The 17,087-nt window shown below is 62.8% G+C and overlaps 1 protein-coding gene across 1 annotated transcript in view; it reads right to left on the bottom strand.

Moving 5' to 3' along the window:
* CAMK2B (calcium/calmodulin dependent protein kinase II beta) overlaps positions 1-17,087 on the bottom strand; it is an 82,756-nt gene that overhangs the window by 27,927 nt on the left and 37,742 nt on the right. Inside the window, 3 exon segments of the mRNA XM_026502364.4 lie at positions 970-1,035; positions 5,422-5,476; positions 12,117-12,176. Of these exon segments, the coding sequence (XP_026358149.1) occupies positions 970-1,035; positions 5,422-5,476; positions 12,117-12,176 (181 nt within the window).

Below are 17,087 nucleotides of genomic sequence, written 5' to 3'. Positions count from 1 at the left end.
AAAAGGAATACATGTTCATTAGTAAGATTTTTAGAAAAAACAAGTAACATAAAAAATTAAAAATAAAAAGCATCCAGAGTTAACACCACTGCCTAGAGATGGATGACCAGAGTGGCCTTTTCTCATTGTCGCGGGAGGGGCTCCTGGCCCCAGCGGGCGGGGAGCAGCCGGCCTCAGCCATCCTCAAGCTGAGATGCACGGTCAGGGACGACTCCAGCATGGGCCACAGCAGGCCACCGACGGCCTGCTCTTCCAGGAACGAGGACCCTGCGTCCCCAGCAGTGTGCTGCAGGTGGCACCCTGAGGTCCCTGGGCCCCTCATCCCGTGACGGCTGACCCAAGGAGGAACGGCTGGCCCCAGGAGGATCGGCTGCCCAGGGGCCCACACGGAAGCCTCACCTGGAAGGAGCCTGACTCCCTCCATCCTTGCACACAGGGCCCCACGAAGGACAGCCGCAGACAGAGTTCCGGAGCCACAAACCCCCCTTGCCTTCCCTTCCTGCCTCCGGCCCTGGAGGATGCGTGAAAGAGGACCCCCTGCCCTATCTTCAGAAAAGCATTTGGAAACCCGCCCATCTCCTTGAGGAAGGCCCCGTGGGTGCCTACTACGGGACAGACAGCCAAGGAGGAGCACCGTGACTCCCTTTCCACCGCCCCACGGAAAAAACCCCTCTGTGGGCCAGTCCCCACCCCGGGGGGAGCGGAGCCGGCCAGGGTGCTCCCTGACTCCACGAGCCTCCAGGCTGGGGGAGGACACACGAGCTGCCCGCTGCTCCTGGGACCTGCTCAAGGCTCCCGGAAGGGCTCCGCTGGGCTGTCCGCCAGGCCACGGACCGACGCCTCCGCCCGGCTGCCCGGCTGCCACTGTGGTCACAGGGAGCACACGTGGGCCACAGGGGCAGGACTGGGACCAAGTGAGGCAGGGGTGGGAGGGAAGAGGGCCCGAAGGAGCGAGGACTGCACACCCACCTGGCATCCGCCTCGCTGTAGTACTCTCTGGCCACGATGTCCTCAAACAGCTCCCCGCCCGTGACCCTGCAGGCAGAGCACGGAGGTCACAGATTCCGGAGACCCCTCGTCCTCGTCACTTCCATCACTGCCATCAGCACTGACATCAACTCCTCCACCTCCTCCATCTCCTCCACCCCTCCTCCTCCACCTCCTCCTCCACCCCTCTTTCTCCTCCACCCCTCTTTCTCCTCCACCCCTCGTCCTCCACCCCTCCTCCACCTCCTCCTCCACCTCCTCTTCCTCCTCCTCCTCCACTCCTCCTCCACCTCCTCCAACCCCTCCTCCTCCTCCACCTCCTCCTCCACCCCTCCTCCTCCTCCACCCCTCCTCCTCCTCCACCTCCTCCACCCCTCCTCCTCCTCCACCTCCTCCATCTCCTCCTCCTCCACCTCCTCCTCCTCCTCCACCTCCTCCTCCTCCTCCTCCACCTCCTCCATCTCCTCCTCCTCCTCCACCTCCTCCATCTCCTCCTCCTCCACCTCCTCCTCCTCCACCTCCTCCATCTCCTCCTCCTCCACCTCCTCCTCCTCCTCCACCTCCTCCTCCTCCTCCACCTCCTCCTCCTCCTCCTCCACCTCCTCCTCCTCCTCCTCCACCTCCTCCTCCTCCGCCACCTCCTCCTCCTCCGCCTCCTCCTCCTCCTCCACCCCTCCTCCACCACCTCCTCCTCCACCACCCCTCCTCCACCACCTCCTCCTCCTCCACCTCCTCCTCCACCTCCTCCTCCTCCACCTCCTCCTCCGCCACCTCCTCCTCCTCCTCCTCCTCCACCTCCTCCTCCTCCTCCTCCACCTCTTCCTCCTCCGCCACCTCCACCTCCTCCACCTCCTCCTCCTCCTCCACCTCCACCTCCTCCTCCACCTCCACCTCCTCCTCCTCCTCCTCCACCTCCACCTCCTCCTCCTCCTCCACCTCCACCTCCTCCTCCTCCACCTCCTCCTCCTCCACCTCCTCCTCCTCCACCTCCTCCTCCTCCACCTCATCCTCCTCCTCCTCCACCGCCTCTTCCTTCTCCACCCCTCCTCCTCCACCCCTCCTCCTCCACCCCTCCTCCTTCTCCTCTTCCACCTCCTCTTCCTCCTCCTCCACCTCCTCCTCCTCCACCTTCTCCTCCTCCACCGCCTCCTCCTCCACCTCCCCCTCCTCCTCCACCCCTCCTCCTTCTCCTCCTCCACCTCCTCCTCCACCACCTCCTCCTCCTCCACCCCTCCTCCTCCTCCTCCACCTCCACCCCTCCTCCTCCTCCTCCACCTCCTCCCCCTCCTCCTCCTCCACTCCTCCTCCTCCACTCCTCCTCCTCCTCCTCCACCCCTTCTCATCCTCTTCCTCCTCCACCTCCTCCTCCTCCATGACCTCCTCTTCCTCCACCATGTCCTCCTCCTCCTCCACCCCCTCTCCTCTTCCTCCTCCGCCCTATTTTCATCATCTCCTAGGACCAACAACCGACCAAGTCCTTACACACGGTATCCGTTCAGTTTCACCCTCACGCCCACCCCGTGACACTGGCAGTATCACGCACGAAAAGCTGAGCCTCAGCAGAGTGGTGCCCAGCTGGGCAGCACAGGAGTCTGACCCAGGCCTTACAGCGTTACCCAGACTTTGTGACACTCATGCCAGGCCTGCCGAGATCCGGCTCCTTCCTCAAATCCCCCAGCACCGGAGATGTGTCCCTGCACAGAGCAAGGGGCCAGAGAGACGGTGCCTGGATCTGGCCTGGCTGGTAGGTGAGACCGTGCGGTGTTCAAAGTCCCATCTAGGAGGAGGGCGGGATTTCTGTCCACACACCCACTTGTGTCCCTGCTCAGGGAGGGCCTGCAGGCCCTATGACCAGGATGGACACCCGGACAGGAGCCACTGCCTGGAGGGCATCTGGGAAACCAGAAAGTTTCCAGGCAACCTGGGGTGCCTTGGGTTGGAAAATACGGGTGGATAGAAAGGTGAAGCCAACGGGGGTGGGGCCCAGAGGCAGGGGGAGCAGGGAGGAGCCCCTCACCCAACTTGGCAGGCTCTGAGTCCGCCAGCAGACTCTACCCAGGCTCTCCACCCCTGAGTTGGGCAGGCCTGGGGGCACCTCCTTCTGCAGCTGCACTGGCCCCCTGGGCTGTGTCTCTCCACCTGCATTTCTGTTCTCGAATGCGTGGCTTGGGTCGGCCTCATTTCTGTGCCCCATGGGTGGGGCGGGGCAGGGCTGGCTTGTGGCAGAGGCGCTGGGCACGGGCCCTGCTGAATGGGTGCCCCTGGCATGGGCGGGCTCTCCCTTAACGTTGGAGAGAAAGAAAATCAGGATGTGTGGGGCGTCAGCATGCCCCCACTCCAGCTACACACTTGCCTTGTGACCCCACCGGACATGCCAACAACTCTGGGAGCAAGCAGCTTTCAGGGTCCCAACCTGCCCCCGAAAGAGCCTGAGGCTCAGAGCAGGCGAGTGCCTAACGGAGACAGAGCCTCACGTGCGTGTAGACACATATGTGTGCCGGGGTGTGCACCTGGGTGTGCACGTGAGTGCCTGGGTGTGCCTACAGGCATGTGTGTGCATGTGTGGAGCAAGAGGATGGAGTTAGAGGCCCAACCCAGGAGAGGGAGACTCACTGTTTCTCTCTCTGCACCCAGAGCTCACAGGTGAGGCTGTGCAGACCCCGAGTCCAAACGTGGGGGTCCCCCCCCCGGGAAGCCTCGCCCAGGGCTGGGGACAGGCCCTCTGGGTCCTGTGACCACAGGAGGCTTCCGTCTATGCTGACGGGCACCTGGGCTACAGGGCAGGGTCTTGGTTGTTAAGGGGGGTGGCGTCTCACACCGGCAAGGAGCCTGATCCAGAGGCCAACATCTCCTCCTGTCCTCCCTGTCCTCTGCGGGACAGCGTGGCTGATTCTGGGCTGTCCCCAAGGCCCTATGACATTCCCACCTGTCAACTCCTGAATCCATACCTCCCCCAAACTTGGGGCCTCCTGAAGGTGACGCCAACCCAGGCGGGAAGTGGTTCCCCAGTTCCGGCACCACAGACCTGCAGCGGGTGTGCAGTGTGACGGGGGGGGGCTGAGGAGGGCAGGGCCTGTCTCTCCTCCTCCTCACTCCCCCCCACACTACCCACACCACCCACACCAGAAACAGCTGCCTGAGGCCCAAGGGCATCCCGGGTGCCCCGGAGCAGGGGCCTCCGCGGGCGCAGAAGCACCACAGGCCCGTGGGCCACAGAGGATTTCGGGGGGGGGGTGCGGGGCCTGGGCCCTTCCCCTCCGCCACCCCCCGCGAAACACCACCAAGTACTTCTCTCTGGCCTCACAGAGCTTCTCCCCACGCTTGCCTGTCATGTCGGCCAAGAGACGTGGACCTACACGCGTGTGTGCACACACGCACACACACGCAGTTACACACACATGCAGTCACACACATGCACACACGGACACCCACACCCTGTTCTCTCCCTCCTGTCTTCTCCTGAATCACACCCACCTGCCTGTCTGCCACCAGGGCCTGGGCATGGCCGCCCTCCAGCCCCGTGCCCTCTACATTCCTGTGACGCTGGGTGGGTCTGGGGGCACACGGGGGGGGGGGGGACGACAAGTCTGCCCCCCTCTGCAGGGACCATGGGACAGACGTTTTGGACACAGCCTCAGCCTGGCGGTGGCAGCTGTGTCCCAGGCCAGCCCTGGCATGGTCTTGTGGGACACTGGGGGATTGAGAGGGGACCAAGCCCCTGCAGGGACAGTCCCAGCCTCTCTTGACCAGGGGACCCGGAGGGCCCTGAGGGCTCCCCAGGCTCTGCGCCCCATGGCCGCGGTGGCATCTGTCCTTGGAGGGAGAAGCAGCTGCCCCAGGCGGGCGTCCTGTCACACCGATGACAGTGCCCTGGCCCTGCGGCCATGCAGAGGCCACTAGGGGCCGCCCAAAGCCTGCGGGCCCCTGCCCACCCACTTCCCAGGCCCCCTGCCGCAGTGAGTCACGGGCAGCTCAATATATCTGCGTAGTGGGAGCTGCCAGGGAAGGACGGGATGAGCTCACTGCTCCTAAATCCCGCAGGAAGAAGAGCCGCCAGAGGCCCCAAAGCCCGCACATCAGACCCTGCACACGCACACGTGTGTACACACGTGTGTACACACGCATACATGTGTGCACCCCAGAAACCTCATGGCACACACGCTCATGCCAGTCGGCTGTGCAGAGGACCCCAGGGGAACACCAGCGAAGGAAGGCTTCCCCTCCCCTGGCTCCTCCGCCCCCTGCCCCCCACTTGCCCTGTGGACGAGAGGACCCAGGGGGCAGCCCCAACTTTGTGGGACTCCAGACATGGACGGTGGGGAGGCTGTGCTGGCGATGCTGGAAGGGAAGGGGCCTGGGAGGCAGGGGCTGCGGAAGCCTCAGATCCCCCCCACCCCAGCCGCACAGGGGAGCGACCCCAGCTCAAGCACTTACAGATCAAAGACCAGGTAGTGGAACCCTTCCTCGGAGATGCTGTCGTGCAGCCGCACTGTGGAGACAGAAAAGGCCGTGAGGGGCTGGCCCAGCCCGGGACCCGCCCTCGCCACGCAGCCCCCCTCCCTTGTGGAGGGGCCCACCCATCCCGATAAGGGCTTGGGGCTCCCCAGAGCAGGGGGCTGCAGGACAGAGCCCGAGGGGAGAGCCATGGGTCCCAGGAGGGCATCCACGGGGCTCTAGGTGTCCGCTGTCCCCTTTCCTCTGCCAGAGGGAGACCGAGGCCCCTCTCAGTCCCCCCCCCCCCCCCCCCCGGCCAGGGCACCAGGCATCGCAGGCGGGGTGGGGCCACAGGGTCGAGGTCCCCTGGACCAGGCCCTGGAAAGGAGCCGCCCACAGGAGAGGAGCACCGTGGGGCCCCGTCGCCCGCCTCTCGGGACAAGCGAACGGAGCCCAGTGAGGCACCACTTGCAAAAGCTCAGGCCCTGGGTTCGGGTTCCAGGCGCTCCCTCACCCTGGCTGGCCGCTCTCTGTGTCCCTGAGCCCGCAGCAGCGCCCGGCCGGAGGGTGCCGCCGAGCCTCTGATGAGTGTGCGAGTGGCCAAGTAAGCGGCTCTCAGCGCAAAACGCCAGCCCCACAGCCGCCTCTCTGCAGAGCCGGAGATGTACCCGGAACTCCATAGCAAATACTTCTAGGAACGGTTCACCCTGGACACGGCCCTTCCTGAGCCCCATTCTGCCTCCTACAGGCGCTGCTCTGAGCACCTCGTGCGGTCATCCGGACGCGCTCCAGCCGCTGAGAGGCCAGGCACACCGCGGACAGGCGCACCGCTCCCCAAAGGCCACGCGGCGAGGGGAGCAGGGCTCGGAACCCCTAGGGGTCGCGGCTCTTTGCCCACCCCCCACCCCCCGCCCCAGCAGGTCAGGCCGCTGGCGCCAGGCAGGTTTGCGGCGGCCCCTTCCCCGCACCCTCGATGCTGCCCTAGTTTCTAACAGCCTGCAGGCCTCCTTCCTCCTCCTGCTGGAAGCCTCCGGGGGCCTGGCCGCCAGCGTCTTCGGCCAGGAAGCCCAGTCTGGCTGCAGCGGTCACTGACATGGGCCCAAGCCTGCCACCAAGGCCGGGCTCATGCCCGAGCAGTCGAGGTGTCCGGCCACCAAGGAGGGGCACATGCGCTGGCTCCGGGGGGGGGGGGCAGCTGCCCTCCCATTCCTTGCTCTGCGCCTCTGCTCAAGGGCCCGGCATCCAGCCTTCTCCCCTCCGCCCTCACCCCTCGGGCTCTGGCCACACGCTCACGAGGCGAGGTCTTCCAGGGCTGCCATCCTCCGCCAGCTGCCTGGCCTCAGTCACCTCTCCCGGGGACGTTCTGGCGGGCTCCGGGCATGCAGAGCCGATGCTGACCTCCCTCCTGCCCACAGCCCAGGGCTGACTCTGCCGGGCTAGCCTGCTTCTCCCCAACGCCCAGCAGACCCCTGCTCACCGCGACCACCTTCCAGGACCCCCTGTGAAATCGGGGCGGCGAGCAGACTTCACCCCCTCCAGCTGCAGCCTCCTCTGCCCCAGTCGCCTCCCCTTGAGCTCCAAGCCGAGAAAGGCCTGGGGGCCCCTGAGGGACATTCCTGGGGGCCTTCTTCTCCTTCTCTGGGGGAGGCCCAGGGGTCCATAAAGCTGGGGTGCTGCAGGAGTCCCCTGCTCCCCAGTGCTGGTGGGAGAGTGTCAAGCCTGCTGGCGGGTCCTACCTCCTCACCCGGGAGACACGGGGGGTCTGGGAGGAGTGGAGGCTGTGTGCATGCTTTTAACATTGAAAAAATAGTTGCATATTATTTTAATGATATCTAGCATATCAGACTGATTTCTGACAGAGCTGAGGGAAAAAGTGACTTGTCACGGAATCTACCTGAATAAAGCAGGAAATACATAACACTGAGTAGGGTATGTGGTGACGACAGACCATCCTGCTGGCAGCCGAGGCCTGGAAGCCCCGCGAGGCCACCACACAGAGGGCACGGGGGTGCAGCCAGGATGCTCCCCTCGCCGGGGCCATGGCTCTTCCAGGGCCTGTACCTGGGTCCCAGGCCAGGGGACTCTCAAGGGGGTCCCTCCACCCTCCCAGGCAGCCTCTGGACCCCCTCCCTGGACCCCCTTGCTGTTCATGGCGGCAAGGCCCAGCCCAATGCATGACATCACCAGCTGCGGGCCTAAGCAGCAGGAGACTGGAGACCTTTCTCCTCTCCCCAACTTGCACTGGCCTCCACCGTCCAGGCAGGAAGTCCCCCCAGGGCATGTCCTCCAAGATGCCCATCTGCCCAGCTCTGGGGGGAGCCACCCAGCAAAGGAGATCAGTTCCAGCCCCAGAAACCAGAAGGTGGGGTTTGCCATCACTGAGCCAGGCCCTGAGAAGAGAGGGTCAGTATGCAGAGGGGAGGATGAGTGCAGTTGTAGGGAGGCTGCTGGGAGGCTGGGGGAGGCTGGAGGGAGGCTGGGGGGAGGCTGGAGGGAGGTTGGTGGAGGCTGGAGGAGGTTGGGGGAGGCTAGGGGGAGGTTGGGAGAGGTTGGGGGAGGCTGGAGAGAAGCTGGAGGGAAGATGGAGGGAGGCTGGGGGGAGGTTGGAGGGAGGCTGGGGACACTGGGTCGGGCCCATCCCAGACACCCAGGCCTATTTCCCACAGAAGGTACTGCCGAAGCCAGGCCACACGGCTGCCTCCTCTGCCCAGGGACCCCCTTGTCTCCGAAGAGAAACTGTACCATCTGGGGAGGGCTCTGCCTGGGTAGCTGGTGGTAGTGGAACGGCTCTATGCACCCCACTCCCAGCGTAGGGGCTCAGCAGAGTCCCCACGCGCTCATCGCGGGGGGCAAAACGCACCCAATGCTCTGACGCTCCTCCTTTAAGAGGAGAACTTAGCTCCCCCACGCTCATGTGTGCCGGCCTTCGAGAACGGAACGGGTGCGGTGATGGCGGGGCCCCTCCTACACTAGGTCTAGGAAGCACGGTGGTTCCTGCAAAAGCGAAACACAGACCTGCCACTGGGCCAGCCATTCCACGGCTGGGTGTGTCGCCAAAGCACTGAAAGCCGGACCCACACAAATACTCGCACACCCGCATTCGCCCGCGCCCACGGCAGCACGGTCCGCAGCGGGCAACAGATGGCAAGAAGCCAAGGGTCCGCCGTCAGATGAACAGAGAAGCCAACCGTGGCCCATCCACACAGCGGAATATTATGTAGCCTTGAAAAGCAAGGAAATCCTGCAGCTCGCTTCACCACGGATGGACAGCGAGGACGTGATGTCGAGTGAAACGAGAGCCACAAAGGGACCGAAGTGTGATCCCACTGCCGTGAGGGTCCTAGCAGGGACAGATCCACGGACACAGAGTGCGTGGTGGTTCCTGGGCCTGGGGAGCATGGGGGGCCCGACGGGAGTTAGCGTTTCCTGGGTGCAGACTTTCCACCGAGGATGACGAAAAGTGTGGGTACAGATAGTGGCGACCATCACACAACGTTGTGAATATACGTAATGCCACTGAACTATACACTTAAAAACGGATAAAACTATAAATAGTATGTGTATTTTACTATAATTAGGGAGGAAAAAGCAGCATCATGCCCCTCGTTCTCCCTCCCTTACCTCTCTGTCTGTCCCCTTCTGTGTCCCTGTCGTCACGCACTCTGGGGACCCACCGCCACGTCCCGAAGATACTCAAGTGGCCCTGACGAGATGCCCAGGAGGGAGGGCCTCCGGCCTCCCACCGACAGCCACGTGAGCAAGCCTTGGAAGCAAACCTTCAGAAGACACAGCTCAGGCCAGTGTCCACACTGCACGGGAGTCCCGGAGGAGCCGCCCAGGCCCCAGGCCCAGGAGGCCGGTTCGGCTGTTGCTGTCTTGAGTCCCACATTCTCATTCGGCACGAATCCCGCAGGTTATGTAGTGGCCCTGACCACCCAGCCCCACGGCTCTTGAATCCACAGAGAAAATCAGTGCCCGTGGGGTGAGTTTTGCTGCTGGTTATGCAGCACGGGGGACTCACGCGGGTTAAAAGGCCCCTGGAAGTGTGTGGCTTGTGCAGCCTCGCTCAACACACATGGACCCTGTGGGAGCTCCGAGCCGTGGCAGCTCGCCAGCAGTAAGGCTGGGCCCCGGGCCACGACTCTGCCCTCTGAGCCTCCCCAAGTCTCCTCTGCACAGAGGGGCTCAGGACTGCGCCTGCTCTCCACCTGACTCCTCTCAGTTCCTCCCGGACACTCCCTGTGAGTGCCCACCTCCACTTTACAGATGGGGAAACTGAGGCTCCTCCCCTCCCCCCCATAACACAGCTGCTCGGAGGAAGTGGCACAGGATGGGGAGTCCCTCCCAGGGGCACTGGGAGCACTTCTGTCTATGGTGGGGCTGGGCAGTCCCAGACCCAGGAGCAAGGGGACCCTTCACCTCCCCCTAGACCTCTCCCACTACTCCCCCGAGAGCTCCTAGTGAGTCTACAGAGAATGTTCCCTCTGCACCCCAGTCTCAGCCCTGCCTCCCCGTGTTCTGGAATGTTCCCTCCACACCGCTCTGTGTCAGCTCTGCCTCCTCCTTGTTCTGGAATGTTCCTTCCACTCCCCAGTCTCAGCCCTGCCTCCCCGTGTTCTGGAATATTCCCTCTGCACCCCAGTCTAGCCCTGTCTCCCCATGTTCTGGAATGTTCCCTCTGCAACCCCCCAGTCTCGGCTCTGCCTCCCCATGTTCTGGAACGTTCCCTCTGTACCTCCCAGTCTCAGCTCTGCCTCCCCATGTTCTGGACTGTTCCCTCTGCACCCCCCAGGCTCAGCTCTGCCTCCCCATATTCTGGAATAGTCCCTCTGTACCCCCAAGTCTCAGCTCCACCTCCCCCGTGTTCTGGAATGTTCCCTCTGCATCCCCCCGTGTCAGCTCTGCCTTGTCCTTGTTCTGGAATGTTCCCTCTGAACCCTCCCAGTCTCAGTTCTGCCTCCTCGTGTTCTAGAATGTTCCCTCTGCATCCCAGTCTCAGCTCTGCCTCCTCAGTGTTCTAGAATGAAGCTGCTATGAGGACTTCAGGGACTGATCATAACAGACCAGGCACAATACTGGGCATCCAGGCAGGGCAAGGAGATGTCTTTTGAAGAACTGTCATAAAACACCAACCCAAAGAACACCTGGGTCCTCCCCTATTGAAAGGGAATTCCTGACCCACTCTTGGCTGGTGCTCAGAGGACGCAGGGGAGGGGGCTGGCAAGGGCAGGGGCGTGGGGAGAGTTGGCGGGGTGGCGGTGTCTGCCAGGAGCAGCAGGAAAGAGAGTGAGCAGGCGCCTGGGGCCCGGCTCCGATGCACCGAGGACAACAGCTGGGGCGGTGGAAGGTCAGACTGACATGTGCCCACACCCTTCCCCGCGAGCCAGCCAGTGAAGCGTGGCCGGGGTCCCTCGGACGCCTGCATCAGAATCACAGGCACACTGGTGAAGGCTCCCATTCCTGGGCCCACGCCAGGCCTCTGAGTCAGGACCCTGCATGCCAGCAGGGCCAACACACGTGGCTTGAGAATCTGGAAGTAAAAGCGCTTGGCCCGGGCCCAGAGCTGGAGCCGCCTGCGAGCACGGGGGGGCTGCCCAGGAAGTGGGGGGGTTTGCCTTCCCCTGCCCCTCCCACAGGTCCTGCAGGGCCACAGGCCTCGGCGCCAAGCTCCCGGGGCTGGCTCTCAGGACCAGCTCAGGCTTCCTGCAGCCCCCTGGGCCTCGCCCTGGTCTGGGGGCTGTGAGTGGCAAACACCCCCCAGGCCAGGGGCTCCAGAAGTGGCTGAGCCACCCCACCTGCCATTCCTTTTAAACAGAGTCCTGGGCCCTGTCCTGGCACAACTGAGCCGGAATCGTGGCAGGAGGAGGCCCGGACTCCACCCTGACAAGCTCCCTGGGTGCCCCCGAGGCAACAAAGCCCCCAGCCCTTCAGTGCCTTCCGGCTGCTTCCCACAGCAGGCTCCTCAGAAGTCCCTCCAGGGCCGGAGGTAGAGGAGGGCAGGCCAGCGGATGCACACACCCGCTTCCCAGGGCAGCAGGCAGGGACCACCCCAGAGCCACAGGGGTAAGGGGCGGGCATGTGGCTGAATGGAGGTCGAGTGGCCCGGGAGCCCCAAGCGGACGTCCAAGGTCTGTGCGGCCCCTACAACCGTGTCACCCACAAGGAGGGGACCTCGGCTTTCAGAAAAAGGGTGACCCTCCTTGTGGCCAAGGCCCCAGGCTCCCCGGGTGCCACGGCCCCTGCCGGGACCACAGCCCCAGGCCACAGCGGCGAGGACCGGCAGGGGACAGTGGTGGTTCTCCAGAGCCAGACCTCAGACCTCAGGCCAGGACCGCGCTGGCGTGGCCTTTGAGGTTTTTGGTGTCCAAACGTTTTTCCTCTTAACTGGGCTGTCTTGTGGCTTTTCTAAAGCCACAGAATGTTTCTGCCAGGATCCCAGCTCGCACCTAGAGTGATGGGCAGGGGCCCGTCCGGGTGGAGCTGCCACAGGAGGCTGCCCGAAGCCCCAGGATCCCAGCAAGTCAGGAGAGAGAGCGGCCGCAAGGCCCTGAGGGCGGGACTCTTCTAGGGAGAAGGAAAAGGAGGCTTCTGGGTGTCCCTCTGCAAGTGCGATCTTCATCTTCGGGAGAGAAAGGCCGCAGGCCATGGGGGAGAGAGACGGACCCCCGCCCCCGCCCCCTGGGAGGGCTGCTCACCGATGTTGGAATGTTTCAGAAGACGGCAGATCCGAGCCTCTCTCTCCAGCTTCTGGTGATCTGGGGACAGAGAGCAACACGGTGTGACCTCGTGCCCCAGCAGCCGGTGCCCACCCCCACCCCAAAACTGCTCAGACCAGTGCCTGCCAGACACACGGCCCAGGGAGGTGCCCACCGCCTCCCGCAGCACACGCCTGCCGACCGCCCGTGTCCCCTGGCTGGCAGGGCCGGGGCGGGAAGAGGCTGCCAAATGTTTGCTGTGAGAGGCCGGGGAGACAGAGGCGGGGAGCCCCAGGTGGCTCAGAAGAGAAAGTGCTGTATGTTTCACAGCAGAGCTGACACCACCAAGTGACCCTTCACTTCTGTGTCCTAATTCCAGACTCTTCGGAGCCTCCGGCTAAAGCCTAGCGTGTTCGTCGGTGGCCGTGGGGCTGGCGGAGCATTGCCATCCGCCAGCAGGGTCCTGGGAGCCCCCCACCAGCCCTGTTCCCTGCCCCTCGAGGCCAGCGCTTCCGTTCCAGAGGCTGGGCCTCTGAGGACTAAGCAGCTTACCAGAAATGTTCTATTCCAGACAAACAGGGTACTGGGAGGATTTTAAAATTTGATGCAGCTTCTAAGAGCAAAATACTGGAAAAAACCCACCTTCCCATTGACTAGAGAACTCAGAGTTAACGTGGTTACGGCCACACAACGGAACACGCCCATCAGCACCATGTGCGTACCACTCCCCAACACGGGCTGAGTGAACAAGCCGCTTACAAAGGAAGCCCCAAAACGTGCTTTCGTTCACAGAGGTCACCACACACAGGTCACTGGGCACACACGTGTGGCCAGACTGTCAAGAGAGGCAGGGGGTTCCCAAGTGCAGGATGGCAGCTGCCCCAGGGTGGGACGCACCCAGGGAGGGGGCGCCAGGGGTCCTGAGCCGCCATCCACCCCTGCACGGGCTGAGCCCCTCAGAGCAAGGGTCTGGGGAACGCATTTCTGTACCAGCAGGTGGGTGCTTGTCTGTCCGCCGAGCCCCCGTGAATCAGGCAGCCTTTGCGGGGTGCAGTGAATGTGCTAATGACGCCACAGGTCTCCCCGGACCTGCTGGGCCCTGGTCCCCGCGTGGACTTGGAGGGAATAGACCCCGGCACAAGAAGGTCCTTTTGCCCTGTCAGCACTCCCCGGGCCGTGTGACCACGCTGGGCTGGGACAGTCTTGCAAACCCGCATGTGCCTTTCCAGAGCGGGAACGTCATGCCTGCAGACAGGAATCTCTCTGGGACACCTCAGGTCCAGCTGGCCCTCCCTCCTCCTGCCACTGAAGTTCTGGAAACGCTAACATCTGCCCCCCGCCCCAACCTGGCCAGAGGGACAGACCCTCACGCTACCCCGCGCTCCCTCACCTCCACCCCCAGAGCAGCACGCCCGGGTGCCGTCCTGTCCCCTCTGTGGCGGGACCTGAGCCCAGCGGACAGGAGCCAGCGGTATTTGTGACGGCGGACGCTGGGGGCTGTCCGAGCATCTCCGTTAGGAGGGATGAATTCAGCACAATCGCAACACGACGCACAGCGTGAATCCCACTTTTCCATCCGTACGGAGCTCAAAACCAGGCAACGTGAAACATAACTGGGGGGCGGGGTCCACGTCTAGCGGACGGCCTGTCGCCACGGTCAGCGGTGCGCCCCGCAGGTGCAGCGGGGGTGGTGGGCTCACGGCATCACTTTTCCTTTCAAACAGTTTTAAGTTACTGTTCTGAACATTTTTCAAACCTAGAGAAAAGTTGCACAGACACTACCAAGTGCTCAGAAAAAGCGCTTTTGTATAATCTATCCCTCCGCACGCATCCACTTACGTTTTCTGAGTGTCTGAGAGAAGCCCCACACTCCACGTCCTCCTACCAGGCAACAGCCCGTGAACGCGTCCTAAGGACAAGGAGGCTCTCTGGCACGATCTCAGAGCAGTTAAGTCGCACGCGATACGGAACCTGAAGCTAACCTGCCCATCCCCCGAGTGTGGATGACAGCCAAGAAGCCCATCCGAGTGTGGACCAGGATGGAACGAACCTCAGGCAGGGAGAGCTCAGGGGGGTGGGGTGGGGGGAGCCAGGGTCATTTTCATACATAAAAATCAGGAGGAAAATGCACATGGGAACCCCCTTTGGGGAAGGACGCAATAAGGAAAAGACTGTCCCCGAGGGCACAGTCCAGTCCCAAAGACTGACCGACCCCCGAGCGCACTGGGGAGAGAAATTATTTGCGTGATGCCAAGAAGGGGAGCCTGGCCGCCGAGCCACATGCCGGCACCCACCCATGGCCCCAGCAGGTCATTGACCCTCCCGGCCGTGCCCCTTGCTATCAGGATGCCAGCATGGGGCAGGGAGAAGCTCTGACGCTAAGACACGCACGTGTGTCCAGACCGTGACCGTGCTTCCCTCTCCGAGGCAGAATGATGGGATTAGTAAACAATAAATTACTTTATGCTTTATATTTTCCCCAACTTTGACAACAATTTCATGTTCCTTTTATAATGAGGCAAAATATTGTTTTTATACAAGGGTTTGATCCCATCTCCAACAAGCACAAAGCCACTGATTAATGAGGGCACCTGCCGTGGAGACATCTGCCCAGAAATTAATCATTTAAGCCGACAGTCCCTGACTCGGGATGGGAGCAGGGGGCTGTCCCCCTGTCCACCTTGCCCACAGCCTTTGATTTCTTCCGGCAACGGTGCCCAAGTTATCACTTAACATGATGTTATCACTTAACACGAAGTTCCGAACTAACATCCTGAACCCCATCGTGGTCATGGTGAAGTGAGTCAAATTCAACCCAGTCTAGTGCACAAGCAGCATGTCCCGGTCCTAAATTGTCAGCTGGACCAGGAAGGACACCTCCAGAGCGTCCCGTTCCCCGGCGGGCAGCAGGGTGTGGGGGGGATGAGACAGTGACCCTGACCCAGCCCCGGAAACTAGCTGCACCCACTCATCCCCGCAGGGGCCGTGGGGACTTCACACATCACAGCAGTCACCGCTGAGCGGGCCTGGGGGTGCAGCTGGGATGCTGCCCACCCTGCCTGGGGCCTGCCAGCACCCCAGGGACCCCAGCCCGGCATCCCTCCTGGCCATGTCCACTGCAATGATGTCCTGGCTGGGTGGGCAGCAGGCTACCCCAGGAGGGTTCACCAGGCACCTGCCAGGGCTGTGGGGGCTGCAGTGTTGGAGTGACCAGACCAGCCTTGAGACCAGCCAGGAGGCTCAAAAGGGCCCTCCCAAGGCTGTGGCCAGGTGTCTTGAGTGTCCAGGGCACCTGGAGCTGCCCCAGGTTAGCGTGTTGCTATGGAATGTTGGTACCCGTCACAGAAACACACAGCACCTGTGCTAAGGACAAGAGAACCCCAAGAATCTGCCCTACCGACACCCCATGTGTCCCGCCCCCAGAGGGTGGTCTCGTCTCCCCAGTCTTCCGTGTCAGACCCAACCTGCATCACCACCCACATGCACCAGCCCCGGGGACTGTGCCTCTGAGATCATCTTCCACGGACGGGCCTGAAGGTGACTTCTGAAACAGGATGGGGACAGAGGTCGGGGGCCCAGGGAGTGAGGGCAAACTTGCTCCCCAACTTCTGGGAACCCCACCTCAGAGAGAGGAGGCCTCTCTGCCCTCTTCCCTCCTGAAGACCCGAGGCCAGCACTGACTGTGTCTGGGGACCCAGGGGACCCACGCAGGTCTTGGGTCACACGGAGCAGGTGCAGCTGTGCCATGAGCCCCGGGGACAGAAGACTCGGAGGCCCTGATGCTGCCTGCAGGAGACCCAAGAGGGACCCCACCATGCCAGAGGGAGGTTTTGGAGGAATATGCCATCACGGGGGACAGACGCGGTTGTCACAGCGCTCGGGGACTCCTGAGTTCAGCTGTCTTCAAGGCTCAGACCCCCTACACGAGCCTGCAGCCAGAGGCCACTGGCTCGTTCTGGCTGGAGACAACTCCCGCACGCTCAAGACACATTCACGCTCCCGTGAGGACCAGCTCTTTATTCTCCGACCAGAGAAACAGGGTTACCAATAAAACACAGCATTCATTTACATCCCACAAAAGAGTGCATCAAACAAACCAAAACCACGACTCAAGAGACACCGGTGACCCCCTGCTGCCCTCCTGCCTGAATTCCAGCCACGTGCACGCGTGAGGTTCCCACCTACAGTCTCACGGCCTGCAACGCCAGGAAGCCCTCCTGGGTTTCCCACCACCACCTCTGTGCCAGGCCTGCCCTGCGCTCTGGGTGTCCCCGAGGTGCTTGCCACCAACCTCAGGGGCTGGGGGCCAGGAAGGGGGGTGGCTGCAGCACAGCCACACGGGAACAGCAGTTGCCAGACCCCAGGAGCACCCCACGAGTGGGAGGAGGCAGGAGCTGCTCAGGGCTGTCACTGCCACGCCAGGAGGGAGATGGGCAGGAGCCCCCAAGGGGCAAGAAGGGACAGGCGCCTGACACACACGGCCACACGTGGGTGCTGTCTATTCCACGTACACAGCAGGACTTACCCACTTCGCTCCAATAATGCTCCGAGAAATGGCAGTGCGAGACCAAAGCCAGCTCCACACAGCAAGTGTCCCAGGTGGGGTCTCCCCCAGGCTGGGCACCCCAGGAGGATCTCCCCAGGTAGGGATCCCCCCAGGAAAGGTCTCCCCTAGGGAGGGCCTCCCCCAGGCAGAGCCCCTCCTGGCAGGGTCTCCCTCAGATGGGATCTCCCCCAGCAGCATCCCCCCAGGAGGAGTGTCCCTAGGCAGGGTCTCTTCCAGGCAGGACCCCCTCAAATGGGGTCTTCCCCAGGCAGGGACCCCCCCAGGCAGGGACCCCCCCCAGGCAGGGTCTCCTCCAAGTGGGACCTCCTTAGGTAGGACACCCCAAGCTATCAGGAAGCTGAGGGAGGTGGGAGGCTGTACCCACAAGCGGGAAAGGACGTCGACGGCTTCTGCCACACCCTGCA

Source organism: Ursus arctos, unplaced genomic scaffold, assembly GCF_023065955.2.
Source record: "Ursus arctos isolate Adak ecotype North America unplaced genomic scaffold, UrsArc2.0 scaffold_3, whole genome shotgun sequence".
NCBI classification, from domain to species: Eukaryota; Metazoa; Chordata; class Mammalia; order Carnivora; family Ursidae; genus Ursus; species Ursus arctos.
Note: the sequence above shows the minus strand (reverse complement) of the source record. Positions and strands in the feature narration are given on the sequence as shown.